We start from the raw sequence: 25,071 nt of genomic DNA, 5'->3' as shown, positions 1-25,071 counted from the left end.
CGAACCACCTGAACATGAAACGCGCTATGAGCAGTGTGAAAACAAGATTTTAACACGGCTGATAAAAAACAATTTTTTGTTAAATTCTTTCTTTACAATCTCAAAGTGATTTAAAGCGAAGTTTATGAGTGGCTTCTTAGCCCGAGACAAAAAGGTGCAATACAGGTGGTCTGCCAAAAACTGTAGCTTGATATCCATAAATTTCAACTGCTGTCTCATCGGTATTTTACAAATGAAACTTAATGCCTTGCCTAGATTATTGAATAACTTTACCATGGTTTTTCTGAAGTCCTCTTTGTGAACTGCACATCATAAAATTAAGCTGTCGTCTACATATATGCAGACCTTGTAAACTACACCTTGTGAACACCTTCCTAAGTATCTATCTATGCTTCCTATAAATATGTTACTAAGCACGTGAGTGGTCTCTAAACATAGTACAGTAGCACAAGGAAAGACTCAGTGAGCATCCCTCACGTGTTGAAAAACGTCATCTCATCGTTATCTTGTGTGATGCACTCTTAGAACACAGTGCATTAAAAGCGCATGCGGCAACGAGTAATATAAGTCATGAAAATATATGCTGATTCTCTGATTGTTTCTTCTACTATCTGATGTCAGAAAATTCACGAGGCCTCTGAAAGACTGCCAGCAAAAATAGATCCTTCAAGTCCGAAGAATTAACTTCTTTGCAGACATTCCGCTACGAGGCGTTGTTACGTTCCCCTTTCAGAAACAATTAGCGTAAACGGGATTTCTCGCTTATGGGTGTTTGGCGTGAAGAACGCCACCAGTTTCATTCTTTTAGCATTTCTAAACTCAAAGCAATATTTTCTAGGTTTCATTTTTAGTTGCTCAACACCACTTTTTTTTATGCATTCCACACTCACTTCGTATTTTTTTAAGCACTTGTTCATCACCGCAGAAGCTTTTTCAAAATACAATGTTTCCACTAAAACAACCAACGATTCTTTTTTAGCCAATTCGTACCGGGGTCCCCACGCAGCGTGTTGGGAGTATCCAGGCAGAGTAAGCTTCACCACTGGGGCGACGCGTCACAGCCCCTCGAAGCCCGCCTCTACCCTGTTTAGCTACCGGTGGGTGGCCGGCCGGCACTGGGGATCGAACCCCGCACCTCCCGTAGCTGAAGCGGACGCGTACGTGCAATGCCACAGCTATGGTCTTTTTTAGCCAATTGAACAACCTTCAAAGGTTGTTCAGGTTCAAGAAAGGGAAAGACGACAACCCCCTGTTTATAGCACAAAGCCACAAAAAAAAATCCCAAAACTGTAGCGCATTTACCAAACTGGTTGCGCTCACACAATAATCTTTAAGATGAATTTGTACAACTAGGCCGAATCTCAGTTTTGTTTCAGCACAAAATATTCAATGGCAGCGTAATACGACGCTTGAAGCGTGGAATAAGTAGTGTAAACTACACGCAAAGTAGTTCAAGCAGCGTCCTCACGCCTGAGAGTTGAACAAATTTTCCCATTTGTCATCGATTCTTCGCAGACTACTGACGGGTGCCGTGTCGCTGACACAAGTGTACCTGGCAGCAAGTATAGCCGGCAACTCGTACCTGCACCTGCTGCTCATGTCGTGTGCCGAGCTGTCCGCTTGTGTGGCGCCACTGACACTGCTCGAGCGCGCAGGTTGTGGCCTGGTCGTCTTCTGTGGCTGCTTGTCCGGTGGAGCCGCCTGTCTTGCCCACCTGGCTTTCGCCGGTACGAATCCCTGCTTCGCCGCCATCTTGAGGGTTCTCTCGTATGTGATGAAGTATTCATAAGTGGAGCACGGCTGCATGTTTCTCTATTTCCATCATATTCAACGAATGCGCACAATATATCCAATGCACTGAATGCATAGAAAATTGTCAGATTTCACGTGACAGTGGGAATCGATGATATGCGAAGCACGAATGAGGAAGGTTGATATGTCCCTTTAAAATCAGCACAACGATACGAGGTGGACGTAAATGACATCGTACATTACTTCCATGAGAGTATTACCATGTTTGACGTGTCATTTATCTTCATCGTCTATTCGCGTCATCATCATCATCATCATCATCATCATCATCATCAGCCTGACTACGTCCACTGCAGGACAAAGGCCTCTCCCATGTTCCGCCAGTTAACCCGGTCCTGTGCTTGCTGCAGCCAATTTATACCCGCAAACTTCTTAATCTCATCTGCCCACCTAACCTTCTGTCTCCCCCTAACCCGCTTCCCTTCTCTGGGAATCCAGTTAGTTACCCTTAATGACCAGCGGTTATCCTGTCTACGCGCTACATGCCCGGCCCATGTCCATTTCCTCTTCTTTATTTCAACTATGATATCCTTAACCCCCGTTTGTCCCCTAATCCACTCTGCTCTCTTCTTGTCTCTTAAGGTTACACCTACCATTTTTCTTTCCATTGCTCGCTGCGTCGTCCTCAATTTAAGCTGAACCCTCTTTGTAAGTCTCCAGGTTTCTGCTCCGTAGCTAAGTACCGGCAAGATACAGCTGTTATATACCTTCCTCTTGAGGGATAGTGGCAATCTACCTGTCATAATTTGAGAGTGCTTGCCGAATGTGCTCCATCCCATTCTTATTCTTCTAGTTACTTCAATCTCGTGGTTAGGCTCAGCGGTTATTACCTGCCCTAAGTAGACATAGTTTTTTACAACTTCAAGTGCACTATTACCTATCTCAAAATGCTGCTCTCTTCCGAGGTTGTTGTACATTACTTTCGTTTTCTGCAGATTAATTTTAAGACCCACCTTTCTGCTCTCCTTGTCTAACTCCGTAATCATGAGTTGCAATTCTTCTCCTGACTTACTCAGCAATGTGATGCCATCGGTGAAGCGAAGGTTACTAAGGTACTCTGCATTAACTCTCATGCCTAACTGTTCCCATTCTAGGCCTCTGAAAACTTCCTGTAAGCACGCGGTAAATAGCATTGGGGAGATTGTGTCCCCCTGCTTTACACCCTTCTTGATCGGTATTCTGTTGCCTTCTTTATGAAGCACTATGGTAGCAGTAAACCCCTGTAGATTTCTTCCAGGATGTTTATATATACTTCATCGATGCCCTGATTCCGCACCGTCTGCATGACGGCTGATATTTCTACTGAATCAAACGCCTTCTCGTAATCTATGAAGGCTATGTATAGTGGTTGGTTATATTCTGGGCATTTCTCTATTACCTGATTGATAGGTTGAATGTGGTCGATTGTTGAGTAGCCTGTTCAAAATCCTGCTTGTTCCTTTGATTGATTGAATTCTAATGTTTACTCTGTTAGCAATTACCTTTGTAAATAGCTTGTATACTACAGAGAGCAAGCTGATCGGCCTGTAATTCAAGTTCTTTTCATCTCCTTTCTTGTGTATTAGGATGTTAGCATTCTTCCAAGACTCTGGTATTCTTCCCGTCAGGAGACACCTCGTAAACAGGGTGGATAGTTTTTCTAACATAATCTGTCCTTCATCTTTCAGCAGATCTGATGTTACCTGATCCTCACAGCAGCTTTGCCTCTTTGCATGCTCTCTAAAGCTTTTCTGACTTCTATCATTACTGGTGGGGTGTCATCTGGGTTACTGCTAGTTCTTATAGTATTAAGGTCGTGGTTGTCTCGGCTACTGTACAGATCTCTGTAAAACTCCTCCGCTATTTTAACTATCCTATCCATATTGGTAGTTATTTTGCCTTCTTTGTCCCTTAGTGCATACATCCGACTTTTGCCTATCCCAAGTTTCCTCTTCACTGCTTTGACGCTTCTTCCGTTTTTCAGAGCGTGTTCAATTCTCTCCATGTTATACCTTCTTACATCGCATACTTTACGTCTATTAATCAACTTCGAAAGCTCTGCCAGTTCTATTTTGTCTGTTGTACTTGACACTTTCATGATTTGACGCTTCTTAATTAGGTTCTTTGTTTCCTGAGAAAGCTTGCCAGTGTCCTGTCTAACTACCCTGCCTCCAACTTCCACTGCACACTCCGTAATGATACTCGTCAGATTATCATTCATTGTATCTACGCTAAGGTTGGTTTCCTCACTAAGAGCCGAGTACCTGTTCTGCAGCGACACTCTGAATTCCTGTGCTTTCCCTCTCAGTGCTAGCTCATTGATTGGCTTCTTGCGTATCAGTTTCTGTCGTTCCTTCTTCAAGTCTAGGCGAATTCGAGACCGCACCATTCTATGGTCACTGCATCGTACCTTGCCAACCACTTCCACATCCTGCACGATTCCTGGGTGTGCAGTCATTATAAAGTCTATTTCGTTCTTATTTTCGCCATTAGGGCTCCTCCATGTCCACTTGCGGTTTTGTCGTTTTCGGTAGAAGGTGTTCAAAATCCGCAAATATTGCGTTCTGCGAATTCTACTAGTAGCTCTCCTCTGGCGTTTCTAGTGCCGATGCCATAATCTCCTACTGCCTGGTCTCCAGCCTGCTTCTTCCCTATCTTTGCATTAAAGTCGCCCATCACTATAGTATACTGTGTTTTTACCTTACTCATTGCCGATTCCACGTCTTCATAGAAGCTTTCAACTGAAGTGTCATCATGGCTGGATGTAGGTGCGTAAGCCTGTACTACCTTCATCTTGTATCTTTTATTCAGTTTAATTACAATACCTACCACCCTTTCATTAATGCTATAGTATTCCTCTATGTTGCCAGCTATGTTTCTGTGAATTAGGAACCCCACTCCCAGTTCTCTTCTGTCTGCCAAGCCCCGATAGCAAAGGACGTGCCCATTCTGTTGTACAGTATAGGCCTCATCTGTCCTCCTGACCTCACTGAGCCCTATTATATCCCATTTAACACCCTCTAGTTCCTCGAATAGTACAGCTAGACTTCCCTCACTAGATAAGGTTCTAGCGTTAAACGTTGCCAAGTTCAGGTTCCAATGGCGGCCTGTCCGGATCCAGAGATTCTTAGCACCCTCTGCTGCGTTGCAGATCTGACCGCCGCCGTGGTCAGTTGCTTCGCAGCTGCTGGGGACTGAGGGCCGTGAGTTATTTGACGTATGCATGTGGGAGGTAGTGGCCAGATACTGCACCAAGGTGGCCAATCCTTCTCTGGTGAGGGAGTGCGTTTCCCGCTGTGGTTACCGGTGAGGCCGCACCCCAGGCCTCTTAATGCAGTTCCATCAACACGCGGATTTTTTTTTTAAATCCGGTTGGGAACTGCGTGGCACCGGGATTTGAACCACGGACCTCTTGCATGCGAGGCGGATGCTCTAACCACTACGCCATCGCCGCTCCCCGAAAAGAAGCTATAAGGCTTCAAAGGCCTTGCTTGTATGACTAATAAAACATACATGTTAGTTGCATGTTTATTTGCAGTTACTAGAACTGTAAAAAATATTCGAATGAAGCGGGTTTTCCAGTTAATAGAACATGCAAAAAGTGGGATGCAAAGAACCTGAAATTGTTCAAAGTAATCAGGACTGGTCAATCGCTGTGCACGTGATACCAAATTCGGTATTTGGGGAGCTAGGGAAACGGCCGCGAGAGTGCTATGAGCGCAGCATGTAGTCATGTTTTACACGACGCGCATATCAAGAATACCATGTTTGGAAGTGTCATTTACCTTCATCGTCTCTTTCCGTCACGTAATACCACAATTGGTATATGTGAAGCTAGCGAAACAGCCGCGAGCACATCACGAGCGTTACATGTAGTCATGTTCTTACATAACATGCATCTCATGATTATCGTGTTTGCACTATTCATTTACCTGTTATCTATTCACGTTCCGTAACACGAAATGTGGTATATGTGAAGCTAGCGAAATGCCGCGCATCATGAGCGAGGTGTGTAGTCATGACTTACATGACATGCATCTCACGATTTTCACGTTAGGGTCTTTCACTTATGTTTGCCATGCATTAATGTCTTACTGTACCAGTTTTGCAATATGTCATGTGAACGAAACCACCGCAAGAGGAGCAAGCTCATAAAACGTAAATAATGACATACATGTTATGATTTGCATGTTATGACTTGTCAATTATGCTCTTCATACAGTCATGTTATGCCATACAAAATTTGGTATCTGTACCATTATCGAAACGTTCAGTCAGGAGAGCTAAAGTTGTAGATAGATAGATAGATAGATAGATAGATAGATAGATAGATAGATAGATAGATAGATAGATAGATAGATAGATAGATACGCTCAATGTCGCCTAAGTTCGCGCCAAAAATGTTTCGCATTTAAAACACGAGTGTGGCGGGCGTCTTTGAGCAGGGCGTCCCTGCCTGAGCTTGTGCCTGCTTGCGGTGGCCAAGGCATCAGTGGGAAGCTCGCTGGCAGTACTACCTGCCTGGCTTCTTGAGGGCGCGCCTTGCACCAGGCATCATCACCTCACTCACCTGGCCCAAGTGGCGGAGCTGGTGGCGTTCCCCGTGGTGCCGCTCATCTTCCCGGCGGTGAGGGCTAGTTTTCATTAAAGACTTGACTCGCGAAGTCCTTTTTTTTGCTCACATTTGCTGTTTCATTTTTGGCCAGATGCTTTCAATATGTCGAGCATCATGATTCACTGGCATCTGCTTTAAAAGATAGTTTGTAATTGTATAAAGAGATTGCACACGTTGGCGCTTAGATGCAATCGTAACCACACGTATCTATATTGATAGAGCGTCGGGCTCGGAACAACACGAGCGGCACCTTGAGTTCAAAATGGCCCATATCTGAGCATGCGTGGCGCCAGTGATGTTCCTGCCTTGCGGTTTCCGTCCTTGTTTATAGGCGCGACTGCGATAACTGCTGTGGCCGTCAGAAGCACTGTCAACTGTTTAGCACTGAACGAAAAATCACAGCATATCCACAAGGTGAATCATGACGAGTGGGGCAAAGTGGACGAACAGACGTATGGACGCACGCATGAACGGAAGGACTGATGCACGGATGCACGCATGGACAGACACGCGGACGGATGGATGCATGGATGGAAGCACAGATGGATGGGTGGCGGACGGACTTACCGACGGATGCACGGATGGGCGCTTCGCCCCATTCAGCATCATTCCCTCCATAGATATGCTGTGACACCATTTTTAGTGACATGCAATGCGTTGCAACTGGCTACTACGACTAAGACGACTAAAATTGATATGATATGTGTGGTTTATCGTCCGAAAACCACCATATAAGTATGAGACGCTGTAGTGAAGGGCTCCGGAAATTTATGCCACCTGGGTACAACAGGTGTCTACGACAGAGGCAGCGAGCACCCCAACAACACCGATGAGACGCCAGCAAACGAAGCCTAGTGCAAGCGTCTTCAACGTACCTGCCACCTCTCTTCGCCATTGGAAGAAGCAAGGGTGGCTACTACGATGTACGAGAGACTAACCCACGTCCTAAAGAGGTTCGCCCCTAAAAAGCATGCGATAGTGTGGTCGGCCCCTTTTATACGTTGAACTTATTGTTGATTCGTGGTATCGTGGTGGTGGTAAGTGGAGTTTAAAGTCCCATAACAACCATGTGAATATGAGAGACGCCGTAGCGGAGGGCTCCGGAAAGTTCGACCACCTGCACTCTAAAGATTTTTACGCCCGTAAGGGTATATTTGTTTTGTCCCATGGGCAACACCCTTTTAGAGTGTCTAGGAACACCCTAAACAATAGGGTGTTTAGACACCCTGAAACCGTAGGGTGTAAAGAAACGTTACACATTACTTCAATAGATGTTTATGAACACCCCTAAACTATGGGTATTCGATGAAGTTACACCCATGCGAGTGGGGTGTAACACTAAAAACCCCCCTGAAACGATGACAGTTATATGGATAAGCATACTCGATCAAATGAAGCGCGATTAATGGGACAACAAAAGCAGACACAGGAGGTGACGCTTAGTCTTGTGTGTTGAGAAGAGCCGTTCATAGCACATCATTCCATCAAATATGCATCACCGACTGGCCCAAACCTCAATTGTTCTCGGGGAGAAGCATATATGAACCTTTTCTGCGGCTGACAGGAAAGAGGGAAGATACTGGTGTCACCCACTGCACTTATACCTGCATGCATGCAGCTGATAAATAAGGGGCCGTGGTCTTTAATGAGCTGCGTAAGACCAGTGTATATATGTGTAGGTTGACTGGGCCGAAAACGACAAAGTAGGACGCGGAAGACACTTACACAGACAGACGCGCACACACACACACACACACACACACACACACACACACACACACACACACACACACACACACACACACACACACACACACACACACACACACACACACACACACACACACATACACACACACACACACACACACACACACACACACACACACACACGCACGCACGCACGCACCATGGTAGTGCAAGCAGTAACCTGTAGCGTAAGGTTCAACCGAACATAACGCCGAAGCAAAAAACAATTAAGCCCATATGTTAACATCTGCCTTTAATATAGAAAAAATTCAAGTCTGACAAACAGGAGTCTGATGGCATTCTGCAAAATTTTGAAATATCTCACGTGACCAAGTTTTTTTCTCTCTCTATACTAGAAATTCATTGTTTTCAATACAATAAATCCCCACAACTTTCAAAAACTTTTGCGCTAGTCGGGCAAACGACTGAGAGGTATGGCGTTGATTGACACCTATACAATAGAAAAAACACGTAGAAAGAATAAGCGAGTTTTTGGAGTCCCATTTACAACCTAATATATCTCGCAGTATATATTTCGACATTAAAAAATGGGAACATTCGACAAAGTGGTGTAGTTGGGGTTGTATTAATGTAATGTCAGTGTTGGTATACTTGTAACTGCAAAACCACAGCTCGTCCCTGCTGCTTGCACAATCATCTTCAGCTGCTGAGATGACTGGTGCCTTAGAGAGAAGTGGGGCGAAGCTGTTCTTTCTGTACAGGAAATTCAATCCCGGAAACCTGAAATAAATACACAAGAAACAATGACTGAAATTTCACAAAGAGTGCAACACACAGTATGCACCCTGCATAACAAACTGCTTTCTTATCTGTAAGTATAAATTGAGTGCATAGCAAGCATATTCAGTGGCAACGGGCTCCACTGCAGTGATAAATGCTAGAAAAGGTATGCTGAGCGATAAACGCCATAAAAAGCGCGCTGTGGCAGAATCATTATACCTTCCGTGCCGGAGATATGAACCTTTCTTTACCCTTTCAGGTTGCTCGCCCAGGCAAATAAAAAGGTGCTGCTCCAAGTTGATAATGTTCCATTAGCTGCATGCATCGACCAATCTGAGTGAATGTCAAGCCTCCATGCCTAAGTATGCATCAACACAGCTGCATGTGTATTCCTGCAGATCTACCATGGTACTCATTCGATTAGTTTATTATAAGGAATACAGTACGACGCGCAACAACATATACATATTTTATCTGTATTGCACAAAAGCACAATGCCACTGAGCACACATGATGGTATGCGCATTGAGAAGCGCATACCGTCATGTATGCGTTCAGTGCAGGTAACTTGTAAAATAGGTACCGTACAGTTACGTATTAAAATGCGAATGATACTAGTGTTTTTGAACTGGCTCACATTGACACGATTATATAATGGAAGAATTGGCTATTGGATCATTCCACGTCAGACGCCCCAGCCATTTCGGCGACCATCTCAAATGTATTAAAATATCGCGCTGATTTTACTGCATTAAAAAAGGCAACTGCTATATTTCGCAGACAAATAGTTTTTCGGTCACGTGGCTGCCTCATGAACTACCCGGAATCTCGTCTGGATGTTTGTGCAAAAAATATTTCGTAAGTTCCTCTTCTTCCGTGCCAAATTCGGTGTGCAAGTTAAGTGAAGGGCTTGCATAAAGTGTTTGAAGCTCAGTAATATTATTACCATTTTTCGACCACATACGCCTCAAATATTTTAGCTGAAATGTGCTATATCTGCATTTTTCTATATCAGTACTGCACTTTGAATGAATACCTGAGGAGTGAATACTTAATCCACAAAAGCTATATTTGGAGGAAAAAATATTTTAGACCTCTCAAGCTGTCAAACTTCTCGAGAAAAAAATTGCTAATTTCACAAAATAGTTGTTTTGTCTATAATCAGACGCAACTTTCACTATATGGTGGTTGAATTAAAATAGACTTTGTGCTTCAATTGAAAGGAAATAAACAGTTCTTTTTATGTGCCAAATTTTGTCATAGCAATTTATGTTTTGAGAACAAGATCACAGCATGTCCACAGAGTGAATGATGATGAGTGGGGCATAGCTTTCGTCCATCCGGACGCACAAACGGATGGGCAGACAGTCTGACGCCAGTATAGACGGACAGAAAGACGGGCGGACTCACGGACAGACCAACACATGGAAGCCCGGACTGATGGATGCACAGACGAACGGCAGAAATCACAAATGTACGGACGAACGATTTGCCCCACGAATCATCATTTTGTCCGTGTATATGCTGTGAAAACCACTAACGCTATCTATTGTGCAACTCATAAAGTGGCTACATAATACAAGTACGACTACAGAGAAGGGAACGAACGACCCACGGCCTCAAGGGCTGCCTAAATGATTTTCGAAGTTCCACGTTCCCCATTTTCCATTTGGCCATACGGCAGCCGACGCCTCGAAGTTCCCCATTGCTGTTGATTAGAAAATTCAAAAAATATTTTATTCCTTGAAATAGAAATTGTAATGATGAAACTTGTCACATACAAAGAACTGTTCATTTGCTTTCAATTTAAATAAAAGATGATTTTTATTTGGACAACCACAAGGTGCAATTTGCGCCTCAATACGGACAAAAATGGCAATTCTGTGAAATGAGTGATCTTTTCTCGTAGAGGTTAACAGCTTAAGATGTCTAAAAATAATTTTTTATCAAAATATCTTTTCTGTGAAGTAAGTAGTCACAGCTGAGATATTCGTATAAAGTGCAGTATCGCAATGAGAAAAAGCAAACATAACACATTTTGGCTAAATTCTTGCAGACATATGTGGCCGAAAATTTGTAATAATACTACTGAGTTTCAAACACCTTACATAAGCCTCTTTACTTAACATGTACCAAACTTGGTATATAAAAAAAGGAGCGATACTTGTAATTTTCTTTCACAAACAACACTCAAACAACAGTCTGGAATGTTTAAAAGGCAACCACGTGACCAAAAACTTTTTTCCCTCCGAACTATTCAAGCAGTTCACTGTTTTTAGTGCATTAAATCAGCACAATTTTTTTTCAAACACATTTGCCATAGCCTCAATATTCAATAAAGTGACCCTGTTACTTTCACTCAATGTCCATTCCATACTGCTAAATTAGGGCCATTTGTTTCAATTATGCTGGCAGGCTGAGAAAGCATAACTCCTTCCCGATGCAGCGTAGGCCGTTCAGTGGCTGTGCGTGTTGTGCTCCCAGATAAATATGCTGCCCAGTCTTACATTTTGGCTGCAACACATGCTTAGATACCGTGCAGTACGTGCCCTCCACTACGGCGTCTCTCATAATCATATGGTGATTTTGGGACGTTAAACCCCACATATCTATCAAGAGCGCAAAACAGACAAGAACGACACAGAGGGAGCGCTCACTTAAGCTAAAGTTTAGTCACAGAAGATGGCATCTTACACCGATATATAGAAATGCATGTATGAAACCACACTGTTAACAACTGTTGCCCCGCTGCGTTGGTCCAATGGCTAAGTGGCTGACCTGCAGGTCGGGGGATTGAATCCCAGCTGCGGCGGCTGCATTTTCGATGGACGAGAAAATACTGTAGGCCCGTGAGCACAGATTTGAGGGTACGTAGAAGAACCCCAGATGGTCAAAATATCTGGAGCCCTTCACTACGGCGTCTCCTATAATCATATGGTGCTTTTCGGACGTAAAACTTCATATATCATGTTAATGAACAGCTGAAGAATAGCTGACAAAGTTTGAAACATAAAAAAGAAAACCCCATCAACCACCTTTGGTAAACGAGGTTCACAAAACAGATAAGAACTCACAGAGGGCAAAACGACAGTGGTCATGTCAAGCGTTCGCGTGGCTGCCACTGGTTTGTTCTCAGAGTCGACGACTGATATATCTAGGTAAGCCGCTTCACTGGTTAGTGGATTAGTGGACAGCTGGCTGATGCACGTGGAAGCATTTTTTGTGGATATGAAAGGTGTCCATTATTCTCTTGTTATCCTGTTTTCGTGCCGCAAAAGAACGGTGGTTTTGCTAAGCTTTGGGCGTGCGTCAGTCAGTCATTCATTAACCTGCTAAACAGTCAAAAAGCTTACCTAAATAAGTTTGCGCCACTGGGAACAGACCAGCAACTTCTGGGCGCTCGCATGGCATGAGCAGTGTCGTTTTGCCCATAGGGATTCATGAAATTAACTAGAGGAGACCCTTGCGCTGCGATACTTCAGTGACCCTTGGAATGGTGGGTAGTACACGAATTCGCCAAGTCTTCGTACTTGCGGGCAGCGAAACTTCGTGACCTAATTTGAAATGGTTAGCCTAAAATAATAAGGTGGTGAAGCATAACTGCTGAACCTTTGCTGATTTTTATTTCGTGACAGAAAATCTCTAAGCCATACCGAGCCAGAAGTACGAATATTAGACAAATCCGTGTACTTCCCATCATCGCCATGCTCGCTGAAGTGCCATGCTTTGCAGCTTCCATAGACACTAGTGCCAGAGTTTCCTCTAGTGGATATGTAGTAAACTCTATGGTTTCGCCCTTTGTTGATTCTTATCTGTTCTATGAACCTTATGAGCAGAAGGTAGTTCATTGTTTTTTGTTTCGTTTTTAACTTTGAGAGCTGTTCTCCAGTTGTTAAGAGTGTGGTTTCCCGCAGGAGTTTCCATGTATGGGTGTGAAGACACGTTTACACAATAGAGACACGACATTGACATGACCCCGACGAAGACACGAGGCAGACACAAATAATCGGCAAACGAGTCGCCCAACGACAAAGTCGCCAGACCCCATGGTCACACTAGGCACACGATGACGACGCCGCCTCAAAACACAGCATTTAATTGTAGTGTAACATGATGGCAGACCAAAAACACCAGCAAAACGCATGCGCAGACCTGCCGTCGGCGTGTCTTCAGAAGATCTGTAGCTTAGCGAAAATTTGGCCCATGTCTTGCTTCAAACGACCACGAGGCAGGCATTCTTGGGGGAGTTGATAATGCCCTCTCCAAGGCTTCCGCAGCGTCTGAATATGCAGCTTGAACACCCAACGGAAGTCGTTCCTTCGCTTCTCTATTGTGTTCACTACCCCTGTCCCTCGTCACTATGGATTATGGCGGGGGAAGCACCGCGTAGCCGGAGAGCGAATATGGCAGAGCAGGGAGCATGGCTGAAAATGAGGTGCAGGTGTGCATGTTTTATCGGTGTCCCTGCGTGTGCCTTCAATGTGACCACAGAATTAGCCAACGAAAGACTGTGAGCCCGACAAAGCACGGGCGGGGTCTTTGAGAGACCACCGGCGAAATCTTTGTGTATTTGCAGTGTACATATGCCGTCAAGAAGAGAAAAGAATCTCCTAAAGACAGACCGGAGACCCAAATCAGTGTCGTGTCTCTCTAGTGTAAACGCGCCATAAGATACACGCTGACCATCTTCTGCGAATAAGCTTTAGCTTGACGTGAGCGCTCGTTGCATGTAGTCCTTCTCTTGTATCTTGTCTGTTTTGTGCTCTTGAATACCGACATGGATCAGTATGAACTTTCCTAAATATCTGTCCTTCTTAAGAAAAGTGTATACGTGGTGGGGAAGCTGTGAAATTGACAGAGCCTGTTCTGATTTAATGTAGTGTAATGGTGTTTATTAGACAACACTCTGTTAGAATGCGCCATGGCGACAGTCAAGTGGAAGCACGGACTTCCAGCACGATTGGCATTCGCTGAGAAAAGAGCCGTAGAGATAATCCATTAGAAAGCGCTAGAAAGGACGGCCGACTACAAAAAAAAAAAAAGAGAGCAGCCTGGCGATGCACCAGTTTGTCACTAAGAGGGCGTCGCGACATCAGCGTATAAAGGAAGGCGACACACTGGCTTCGACGGCCTCATTTGTGGCGACGGCTTCGACGTATTTAAGTGGGGTAGCCATAGGGATCGCTTGCGGAAATCTAGCTAGAATTAGCACGTAGCTCTGTGGCACAAGTATCGGACGGACTGGTGGTATCCATTCATGATCTCCGCAATTTCCGACTCAATTGCTTGGCCGAGGGAAAGCAGGAATTTGGTGGACGGCTGTTCAACGGGCTGTGGGCGAAAATGAAGGCCAGTAGAGAGGTCTGGTGGGTGATTTTCTCGCGCACAAATGACTTAATTTCAGCGAGCAAAGAGAATTAGTCAGAAATTGCCGACAAGGCAGCGAGATCTGCGTCGCGTGATGAAAGGCGACGGATTATCAATCACTGCTGGCGCAGCTCCCTGTAGCATTGACGCAGCCTGATTACCTCTGCCACAGTGCGAAGGCTGTTGGGGAGAAATGGTGAAGGCCTTGTCGTCGATTCCTTTCATATAATATTCCCAGTCTTTTCAGACTAAGACATCGTCGCGTTTGCTTTCTTGCAAGTAGAAAATGTCCTCGAAGTAACTACTGAAGGATTCGCTGGCCTGCTGAGCTCATTCACGTAAATGCTGTTCTGCCTGCAGCCTACGAACAGTTGGTGGGTCAAACTCGTCGATAATGACGGTTCTGAAATAGCCACCACGTCGGATAATCCAACGCATGATTTTTGTACCACAGATTTACCTCGCGTGGTAGGTAGAAGACCAAGTTTCGCAGTTTTTCTGCCTCGTTCCATTTATTGGGGGCGCTTACAGGCTCGTAAATCGCGAGCCAGTCCTCCACGTCGGTGCCATCCGTGCCAGTGAAGACAGTCGAGTCATGGTCACGAGGAACACGGGGACATGCGGTCGGTACGGTAGGCATTTGCTGGGTGACGTCTTGAGGCATTGCACATGATAGGGTACCGGATAAAAGCTCCAGGGGCACCGAATGGGGACCTTAGTTGTATTTAGGGCCCATTGCATCCCACTAATTCGTAGAGCTGTTTATTAGAGGAACCTGGTAGTGCATATAACTCCGCCCCATTAGGAAGCGGATGCTCATAGCATCCATCTATTCATCCACAAGTTAGCGCCTACTTTTCTCAATTTTGAAAAAAAAAAGAACAGCGCAAAACGAAGGAGAGTGACACAATAACAGAACTGCCGATGTAGTTTTTCGCTTTAAAATCTGAACTTACTCCTCCTTTTCTCGTCACCCTCCCATTCACCCCTCCAAGAAATTAAAGAAAAAGCTTTTATTAAGCCCCGTTTCTCCAGGATATCAACACGTTCATCACGTGTTTCGTTCTACGCACCTCGTACGTTCTTGGAGCGCTGGCCGAATGGCCTCAGCGAAAATATATAGTGCGGCGAGATCACAAAGATAAACGGTGGCTTGAGCTCCACCAGTACAGCGCTGGATAGATTGAAGCTCCCGGCGCGTTTGCGTCGACGGCACCGATCAACGCCTGCGTATTGTCTTGTAGTGTAAATGTAGATGTGACAGTTGCTGCAACAAAGGGGCTGTCTGCCTAAAACAACAAGGCATGCAGTGAAGTTAAATCCCTGCAAACAGATGGCCTTGTCCATTCCCATAAGAACCAAAATTGAGATATCGTGAACCACGGCAATTTTTCAATATAGTAAAACTGCTCAGCGTTCAGTTGTGGTGGAAGTTGGGATCAAACTATGGGTGAAGTAAGTGTTCGATCAAGCTAGGTTTTACTAGAAATAACAAGATTTTGCTGGAGATGAGAAGATTTTGCTAGTAGACTTGACTATTCTTTTCTAGTTTTGGTCGATTCTGCAAGTGCGATGTAGAAGTTTTAGCAAGAATATGTCACGTGGCTATCTGTTACGTGGTGTTAGAGGAACCTACCACGTGGCTAGCTGCTACGTGTGATTACATGATTTTGCCTTCGAATAACGCGTTCGATGCTCTAACCACTGAGATATCACAGCGGCCATTACATGATTTTAGTCATATGACTAGTTGTTACATTGTCTATAACGGGAACATGTCCCGAGAGTAGTTTTACCTGATGAGATTTTAGTCACATCGTGAGAAAGAGTACAAGTTTATTAAAGTTCAATGCAGACGCTGAGGTGTCCCCGCTACTACGTGTGCTTGCGTAATTTAGTCACATTTCACGTAACTAGTCACGTGATTTTACTTGGTTAATAATGACCTAAGTGTAGTAACGTGATAATTATTTTAGCCACGTTATCAGGTGTTACGTGATCCTACGTGATTTTCAGTGAGGTGACTAGATGCGAGGCATTAGATGATTTTAGCGACTTCACTACAGTTGGTGCGTGAAGTCACGTGATTTTTAGTCCCGTGACTAGTTTTCACGTGACGTTATGTAGTTTTAGCCATTAACTAGTTTTCCGGGATGTTACATGATATTAAGCCACGTAACAGACACGCTATCATACTTACTGTTTCCCACGCCTGGAGAATCGGCTCATGTGTTGTGGGAGCGAAGCAGGAGTCAAAGAGGATGGAGCAAACCCGTACCGGTTCATGGTGACGATAATTTGTGTTCCCCCTACTCTGCGCAACAAAAGTGCTGAGAGGGAGCTACGCTCTTAAAAGCTTGCGCAATGATTTGCGCAGGTGAGTGTCTATTTTCGGAATATGCAGGAAACAGCTGCCAGAGTGTTGATGGTACCTTTTGTGTTGAAAGCAAAGGTTCTGCTTGTGTCAGCGACACGCTCACCACTCGTATTTCAAGAGTTTGTCTGATGGCATCGTCCTTCCTAGTCAGGATTAAGGAGGTACATAAAGTGCAGGGATTCTTGTGTTTGTAAAACTGGAACGACTAGAGACACGTATGAACTCCATTTTCTTGCGCTATCACTGTCAGATATGTGTCCTTTGCAAAATAAACACATTTTTAAGAATAAAACCTCTATCTATACAAGATATTTTTGATCCCTTTCTACAGTGGCAACATACATATAAATAAATAGAGTTGTGCAGCAGTTTCATGAACGGCACGAGCATTTTGTGCTTGTGATCCCAATATATTTGTTTTATATTAGATGAAAACATTTTTTTCTGATCAGGCGTTCGGATTTTATTTATAAACTAACGAAACCCAATGCTTATCAGGCACCATACCTTGCCGTCTTCATATACCATCTCTTTCGGCTTTAGTGATTTCGTTTGAAGGAAATGATAACTATGTTGCCGTGAATAATATCTTATCAGATCTTACAAAGGCGTGATAACAATATTTTGCTTAGAGGAGATGATAAGGGAGGTACAGCATAGAAAAGAACAGGGAGCCTACCAGAGAAAGAACGCAGTCAGGCACGGGGTTAACTGTCTGCGGAAACAAACGTTCCAGGCGGGAAGAGACCTTTTCTACGTGCGTGCCTCTTTCGCAAAGCGGGATACTTTGGCTCGTTGTTGTGAATCGGCGTGACGGACGCAATGATATTTCCCGGCGCCGGGTCAAAGAAGGTGCTTGTGCGTTGCGCAGGACCGTCCCGAGGCAACGCTGGCCGTGTTGAGCGCGCTGCTGGCGGTTAGCTGTGCCCTCTCGGTGCTCGCTTGCGACACAAGACGGGTCCGTGGCCTCTGGTGCCTGTGGCGACGCGATGGGCCCTGGGGAGCCTGGTCTTGGGACAAGAGCAGGTGAGAGAAACGCGGCTGCGCGCAACGCACCTACGGTGCACAATGTACTGAAAACTGAAGCAAACAGTGAGGCGGCTAGATTCTCGAGAAAAATATCGTATATGAGGAAAAACCCTGAAGGACAGAAAAGAGAAAAGGGGGAAGGCTGAAGACGAAGGGCAAAGTCCACAATGAAAGCATGCAAAAACGCTTTTTTTTCTTTTTCACGTAAAGGAAATATTTGTATTGCTGAGAAATTTACATTCACCTTAAGATGTTCTATTCAGGCCCAGAAGTTGGACTAACTGTTTTTTGTTTGTTTTGTTGGTTCATTGTTGCATGTGACTGAGGGTAACTTCGCTTTTGTATTATAAGTGGCGTGAAATATGCCATCCGTTCTTTCATGTGCTGGGCTGCTGAAATGCTTCCTATTAAAATTTTCATTGCCTTGTACAGACACGTCTTCTTGTTACCCTAAGCTTTTGTTACCTTGAATATGTAAAGTTTGCTTATCACTCAGCCAACAATGTTAGACAGTTGTAGCGTTTTTGTTTTCATGCGTACACAATATACTACAATGGTGATACGCAAAAAGTGCACCAAGAGGAAGTTTTGTGGCGAATTAAATCGATGTCCAGTTCGACATCGTGAATATTGCAACAGCAATTGCATGGACCATTTCGGCGGGTTAATGCGGTCACCATCATGTTTCTTATAATCTAGAAATTAATAACATCAGCCTGCACTTTCTGTGTTCTACGCGCTAGTAAAAGCGCGCAATAGTTGGGAATGACCACGGCTCAAGTAGAAACGAAACGAGCTGGCCACCTCCGCTTACGGAGAGCACATGCATGCCTTCTGCGTGCAAAGCCTAGTGAAGGAGCGTGAAGGGGCACCCGTGTGTATGTGGCTACGGAGTGGCGAAGGTGCTGCGTCGTTTGCAGAGTTACGCGACATCGGATTCAATACAGTTAAACGCTATATTTTTTGTATAAGATTCCAGTTTGCTGTTATCTCATTCATTGCTTCCCTTGCCGCACAACAGATTTTTTTATTGTGTACACTCAGACAACTAGAAGAGAGAAACAAGTTCTTCTGGCATTTTTATAGCCACTTTCAGATTAAGATGGGTGACCAGGTGCCTTGCAAGCTCGAGCAATTGAACTTGTTAAATGATCTGTGGTAGGAGTTTGGAATTGCGCCCTTTACTTGAAACAAAGTTAGGCGCAGTTGTCTCACGTACCTTCGGTGTCAGTGTCGCATAATGTAAGGCGCGTTCTTCGACAAAGTGGTTGCTTTACACATCGAACAGCCCCAGTATCATACAATCTTTGGTGTACGGCACAGGACCATAGGTCAATTCGTTCTCAACTCACGACACATGTCGCCACTCTCCTACCAACTTATCACGAATACACATCACGGCTTCAAGGAGTGTGCAGGTATATGACTGTAGATAACGTGTAATACTGGAGCGTGGCAGAGACAGGAATTTGTCCTTCAAAATTCCACCCCTTTTCCGGGTCGCGAGAATTTCTAACCCAGCTGCTGCAGCGTTTTCTCGCGTACAGATTTGCTGGAAAAACTTGAAACTACGGTATGGGTTGGTTAAATAAAAGTGTAAATAAAAATAATTTTTTATAACTTATTTATTATTTGTTTTACTCAATATTTTTTTTTCGCACGAGTGCTCAGTAAATAACTTAGGAGTGCTTTCTTTTGCAGTAGGAAAGGTGAAAGGCAACAGTACGACAGTGATAAGCCACGGCAATAAAACGAATGTAGCGAATGCATTGAGTTTATGTTTTTCAAAGCCGTGCTATTAGTCTAAAAAGAACTTAGACGAAGGTAGGAAAGAAAAAAAAATTGTTTCGAAAATAAGTTGCTATCATGCATATAGGCATAACATCTGTACTTTTACAAATTTGTGCCACACTTTTCTAGTGTGTGATATTCCCTAACTTTTTTTGAAATACCGATTCCTATAGCCACCTGCCATATTCTTCTGAATTTCGTAAAATAACGAGAGTCTCAGAATTTTCCAGTAGCGAACGACCTCCCCAATGTTTTTTTCACTATCGTGACAGAGATCTGACGAGCTTTTTCAAAAATTATACACGCCCGTGACAAAACAGGCTGTGCGTTTCTTTTGCCCTGTTTTGACGCAACAATAAATATTTCATTGTAAAGAGCGTGGTTATACGAGAAAAGAACGGCAAGAGGAATTTTTTTTTTGTATCACCGCACCGTTTTTACGATGAGTTCATGTGAACAAGCTCAAAATTATACCTTTTTAGCGATAACTATTTATCGAGTTGACACCTGTAGATGAATAATATCAGGGCTAAAATTTTTTTCTATACAATTTCGCAATGTTTCCAAGTTAGTTGCCGTCTATACTGTCTAACATCATTCAGTTGATGTCTACCTGACATAACCAAGTAAGGCATTGGACCCTATAAAAGACCACCAATACACTGAACTTACCATTCCGATTGTCCGAAACGAAAAAAAGACGAACAATTGTCTAGAAACGACTGCAGTTTAAGTCTAATTTTTTTAAGCATCGCAATTGTGTTTTGTGTGTTCGACGCATTTTTTTTTTGCAGAACGACCAACTAAATTACTTTCGATAGATGCGCGAAATTTTTGCGCGAAAAAAGGATGAACGGAAATGATCTTGTTCATCCGGCTGCAATACGAACGCTGCTTATGTCAAGCTCAACGAAAAGACATTGAAATTTGTGCAGTTTAGATAGTGTTGATGCATATATTATCTTGCGCGAATAGCAAAAACGCAGCATCAGGACACAGAAAATTTGTGAGTTTGGTGTCATGACAGAGGAAGCAGTTCGAGTTTAAACGACTTCCTACGTATCTAGAGGAGAAACTATCGGGTTGATGCAATTTAACAACCACTGCGACTAATTTTACGTGTTCAACTTATGCTTTAAATAAACATAAAAAATTATTCTAATATTTAGTTTGTATGAACACAACACACAAGACACTCTAGAAATCGGAAGAGAAGAGGTTGGCAACTGCCCCCTATAGGGGCGCACCGCGTGTCTGCTCTCCATTTAGAAAAGGGAGGCATGGAGCAAAGGAACACAGGAGGGAAGAAAAAAGGAGAAAAAAGAGGAAAGAAAACTCACACGCGAACACAAACGAATAGCCGCATGGAAAAATGTCTATAAACGTGTGGTCGAATCGGTTTTTTTCAAAGAAGTTGGCAGAGATCCATGGGCCTGGTCACACCTAATAGCACACACAAACAAATAAACAAGCGTTCCTCTACAAGTTTACGAAAGCTTTTTCGAAAGCGGGTGTAGTAAAATTTTGTGAGTACTTCTGTTTTGCAGAGACGTGAAATGTCGGAGCATCGCCTGGCAGTTCAAGTATCCGCAGGTTCCGTCCCCCATTCCAAGGTATGCATTTACAGCAATAATGGAGCGTACGCGTACCCTGCAGCAAATGTGGTGCCTTAGCGGGTCCTTCTTGGAAATTTAAAGCCGAGTTCACGGTCGTTTCGGTATATAGTATTGCTAATGTGTTGGCACTTGGCGTCTCTAAAAGCGCCTTTCTCGTGTTATCTAACGGCAAGCAAGATTCGCTGCTTGTAGTCCACTGAGAGACGGCACGTTAACATTTCCAGCACATATATTCTTTTGGAAGCGTAAGAAACACACTATCGGCTAGCCGAGCAGCCTACTTTCGTTCTACGTCCTCGAGCTCTAGGAGTTTTCCAGTGGTTGGACAGGGCGACTCTCAAACACATCGAGCGCGCTTTTGCGAGTGCCGGTCTTTTTGTGGCGCTGCGGGCATCAAAGTGCCGCCGAGGGAGCGCCTCCAGCGCGAGCTGCGATGTTTCCGCAACTGAAAAATGGTGTTTGCGGAGTGCTATCGCGGCGATTCGCTCGATGCTCTCACAAAGCGAGCACTACAGAATGACGTAAAAACGCAGACAGCGCTCTCGCGGCCTCGGTGGCTTGTTCCTGAAGTGTTAAGCTCCATGCCGAGGCAGTTGCATTGCGGCGCATAAGAAATACGTGATAAGTGCATTCTACGTGCTCAAGTGAAAGAGAACGTGCAGGCGGTGGTATAGACGCCCGTGTACTTTCAACATTTCCTGGATTAGCATATTTTAATGCGTATTCCGACACTGTACATTATCGAACATTGCGACACAGTGAATTATAGGCTAACACTTGTTATGAAGTAAAAAGAGGGAAAGGTTATTAACATATATGCAATCATACCGTCAATTTTTTTTTGTACGAGATACGCTTGACACTAATATGAGAGCTCCAGTTATCATGGTCAAAAAAAGGGGGAAAGGGTGGAGGCTATAAAGCGTAAAAAGTACCGCTTTTCACCGCTGTTCTTTATTGCTTTTTTTTCGCCACAGTCTAGTGAAGAAACAAGAAGAAAGAAAGCATGATGGTCACTACAGTGTCCGTCTACGCTTGGCGGAGGTCGTCAGGGTGACTGTCGTTTGAGCATTAAGAAGCAAACGCACCCCCGTTTACAGGTCGGTATATTTTTGCATAGATAAAGGTAGCTTGTCTATGCATTTCTCACTCGATAACTCGTAACTCTTTCGCCATTATATTTGTATTTTGAGTGGCAATTCTATGCATTGATGAATAACGTTCATTTTGGTGAATACAGCGTTAATTTATCATTTTTCTTGGTGGCAATGACGCCCTGCAGAAGCCAAATCTTTGATTAAAACGTTTAAAACGTTAGAGACGAGTCCATATATTTCATATGACCATTTCAAAACTACTAAACAGGCGTATCGTAGCGTCTTGTTTTGTTTTCTTTCTTTTAGCCACGTTGCATACTTTGATGAACACACGTGCGATCGTATCATACATTCGCTTGCACATCGGCTTGCAATACCTGAATCTATAAGGAGTATTTACGCATAGTTATTCTGCCGCATGTTGTCGTTGCTTATCATTTCACAATTTTATAAAAAATTCCTAATTTTACGCGGTGTATGCTTTGTTTTGCATCTGACCTCAATCGAAGACAACCCAACGTGTTGTTCAGGAAACATACTACAATATGCCTTATGAATTCGGCTTCTACTGCTCTATAGGCGAGAGCCATATGTTGTGGCTCTTTTATTAGCCTCGTTATATTGACGTAATAGCAATAACTCTTTTATGTTTAAAGTCCCAAAACCACAATATGAGTGTGATGAATGCCATAGTCAAGGCATAAGAAAATTTTAGGCCATCTGGTGGTCTCAAGGTTTACGCCTACCTAAAGATAAATGAACGGGCCTCAGACATTTTCGTCTTCACTGAAAATGGGGCCGCCGCGGCCAGTATTTGATTGCGCAGCCTTCGGTTCAGCTATCAAAAACCATAACCGCTTGATCACCATACCGGTTATATTAACGTTGTACGTTCACTAATTCTCTATGAATAATAATGACAACGCATTAACTTCCAATAACTGAGTACTCACTTAATCTACTTTCATTAGCATCGATTAATAAAAATTTCTTGATTCTAGCTAATTTAGGGGCACGTTTGTGCTAGTCGATTTGAAGCGAGTGCCATTGTCGAGGTCTTTTCACATTCGCTAAAAGTTTGCTGAATCATTTGAGGTAAAAGCGTGTCGTAAATCATGGGCTGCTGCTGAGAACATGACAAATCAGCTGTTCAGTGGTTCACTTTCTGTTTCGTGGGTGAAATGCGCCAATAACATTAACCCGTGTAACTTAGAGGCGTCTACCTTTTACATATCTGGAAACAGTTGATAATGCTTTGGGCTTCGGACATTCAGTCCTAAACTTGGATCGAGCATCAGACTGTCGTATTGTAAAGCAACTTATGGGAATCAACACAGTTACTTATCTAATAACTACTTCAAAAGATTTGAAAGGGTACGTGTTCGGCTTTGTGTGAAGTGTTGCTTGGGAACCGAAAACAGTGAAATCACTATTTACCAAGTAGTCGCTAGCAATAAAAAAGCAATTCATAATGTCGCCGAGAAAGAGTACAAGGTTGCTCATATTTATTGGTATAGGGCCACAAGTTAAATTCCAAGAAAATCAACTTAGATCGTACGACGTAGGTAGCAAAAAGTCGACGTAGGGTACACGAGCATGCATAAATATTTGAGGCAATCAGACCTACTTTCAAAAAGAGTCCTTACTCGCTGAAATGGAAATCAATAAATGTTTCAGCACAGTTTCATTCCTAGGCTCAAAGTGACAAAACAGTGTAGATGGCTTCTGACTAATCTTGACAAAGTGGTTTTTTAACGTGTGCTCAAATGTATAAAGTAAGGCAGCCACAGTTGTGTGTCGGACTTGCGACGAAAGGCTATGTATGCACCGAAATACCATTGACTTTGAGCTTAAGCAGCAAGTGCTTGCAGCATAATTTGGTTGATTGATATGTGGGGTTTATTGTCCCAAAGCCACCAAATAATATGAGAGACGCCGTAGTGGAGGGCTCCCTAAATTTCGACCATCGGAGGTTTTGACGTGCACCCAAATCTAAGAACATGGACCTATAGCATTTACACCTCCATCGGAAATGGGGACGCTGCAGCCTGGATTCGATCCCGTGACCTGCGGGTCAGCAGCCGAGTACCTTGACCCCTAGACCCCCGCGGCGGGGAGTGCTTGCAGCAAACTAGCCATTTATGCTTCAAGAAAGCCTTAAGAGCAAGGACCTGAGTGTGAGGAGCGATCCCACTCGACGAACTTCTGCAAATAAAAATTCTGCGCGCATCGCCTTCTCGATTCTTAGGAAGACAACCTACAATGGCACTCAAACGGTCACTCAAGTCGTAGTTCTCAAATTTTTTGGGAAAGTTTCACTCTGAATTATCATGCGAGCACGGGATGTCCAGTGGAGTGTACGCTCTACAGCTATGTACTCTCCGGAAACACAACAAGCTCCGAATGCAGGGTCTTTTGCTAGGACCACATGGCGATACTGCCCCTTCCAGATAAGCACGGTGGTTTACACTTCTGTCAACCTCATTGACGCAACTTCATTTCGGTTTCTGACCGCACACCCATGCATGCACGATTCGCGACGCGTGAGGCGGTCTGAGCCTACATAACGAAATGTGGAGCACAGTGGGATTATTATCTCTCGCTTGGGAACGCAATAGTCGCCTCTGAGCACGCACGCGCGCCCATTCCCGCGTAGCCTTAAGCCAAGCCTTAGGTTTTTGCTTGTTCGAGTGTCATCATACGAACGCTCCAGGGTATGTCGCTGCCGTGCGAATTCAGACAGAGGAAGTGTGGCGGCCTTCCAAGTTCCTTGGCTCTCTCCTTCATTCTCTGGTGTTCTCCAACTCAACGTTTGAAGAAAAAAATACTTTATAGCTGTTCTTCGGTCTCCCTGATAAAAAAAGAAAACTGTAGTATTTACATCCATAGAACGAAGCA

The 25,071-nt window shown here is 44.0% G+C and overlaps 1 protein-coding gene across 2 annotated transcripts in view; it reads left to right on the top strand.

The window, feature by feature from the left end:
• Positions 1–25,071, top strand: part of LOC119176922 (beta-alanine transporter) — a 113,121-nt gene that overhangs the window by 83,901 nt on the left and 4,149 nt on the right. For both annotated transcript variants that reach the window (XM_075878108.1, XM_075878107.1), the window contains 5 exons: positions 1,516–1,727; positions 6,237–6,418; positions 17,512–17,666; positions 21,008–21,073; positions 22,054–22,176. In XM_075878108.1, the coding sequence (XP_075734223.1) occupies positions 1,516–1,727; positions 6,237–6,418; positions 17,512–17,666; positions 21,008–21,073; positions 22,054–22,144 (706 nt within the window). In that variant the 3' untranslated portion in view covers positions 22,145–22,176. The remainder of the gene's footprint in view (positions 1–1,515; positions 1,728–6,236; positions 6,419–17,511; positions 17,667–21,007; positions 21,074–22,053; positions 22,177–25,071) is intronic.

Source organism: Rhipicephalus microplus, chromosome X (assembly GCF_043290135.1).
Source record: "Rhipicephalus microplus isolate Deutch F79 chromosome X, USDA_Rmic, whole genome shotgun sequence".
Taxonomy (NCBI): Eukaryota; Metazoa; Arthropoda; class Arachnida; order Ixodida; family Ixodidae; genus Rhipicephalus; species Rhipicephalus microplus.
The sequence above is the reverse complement of the archived record's forward strand: the minus strand, read 5'-3'. Positions and strand labels throughout refer to the sequence as shown.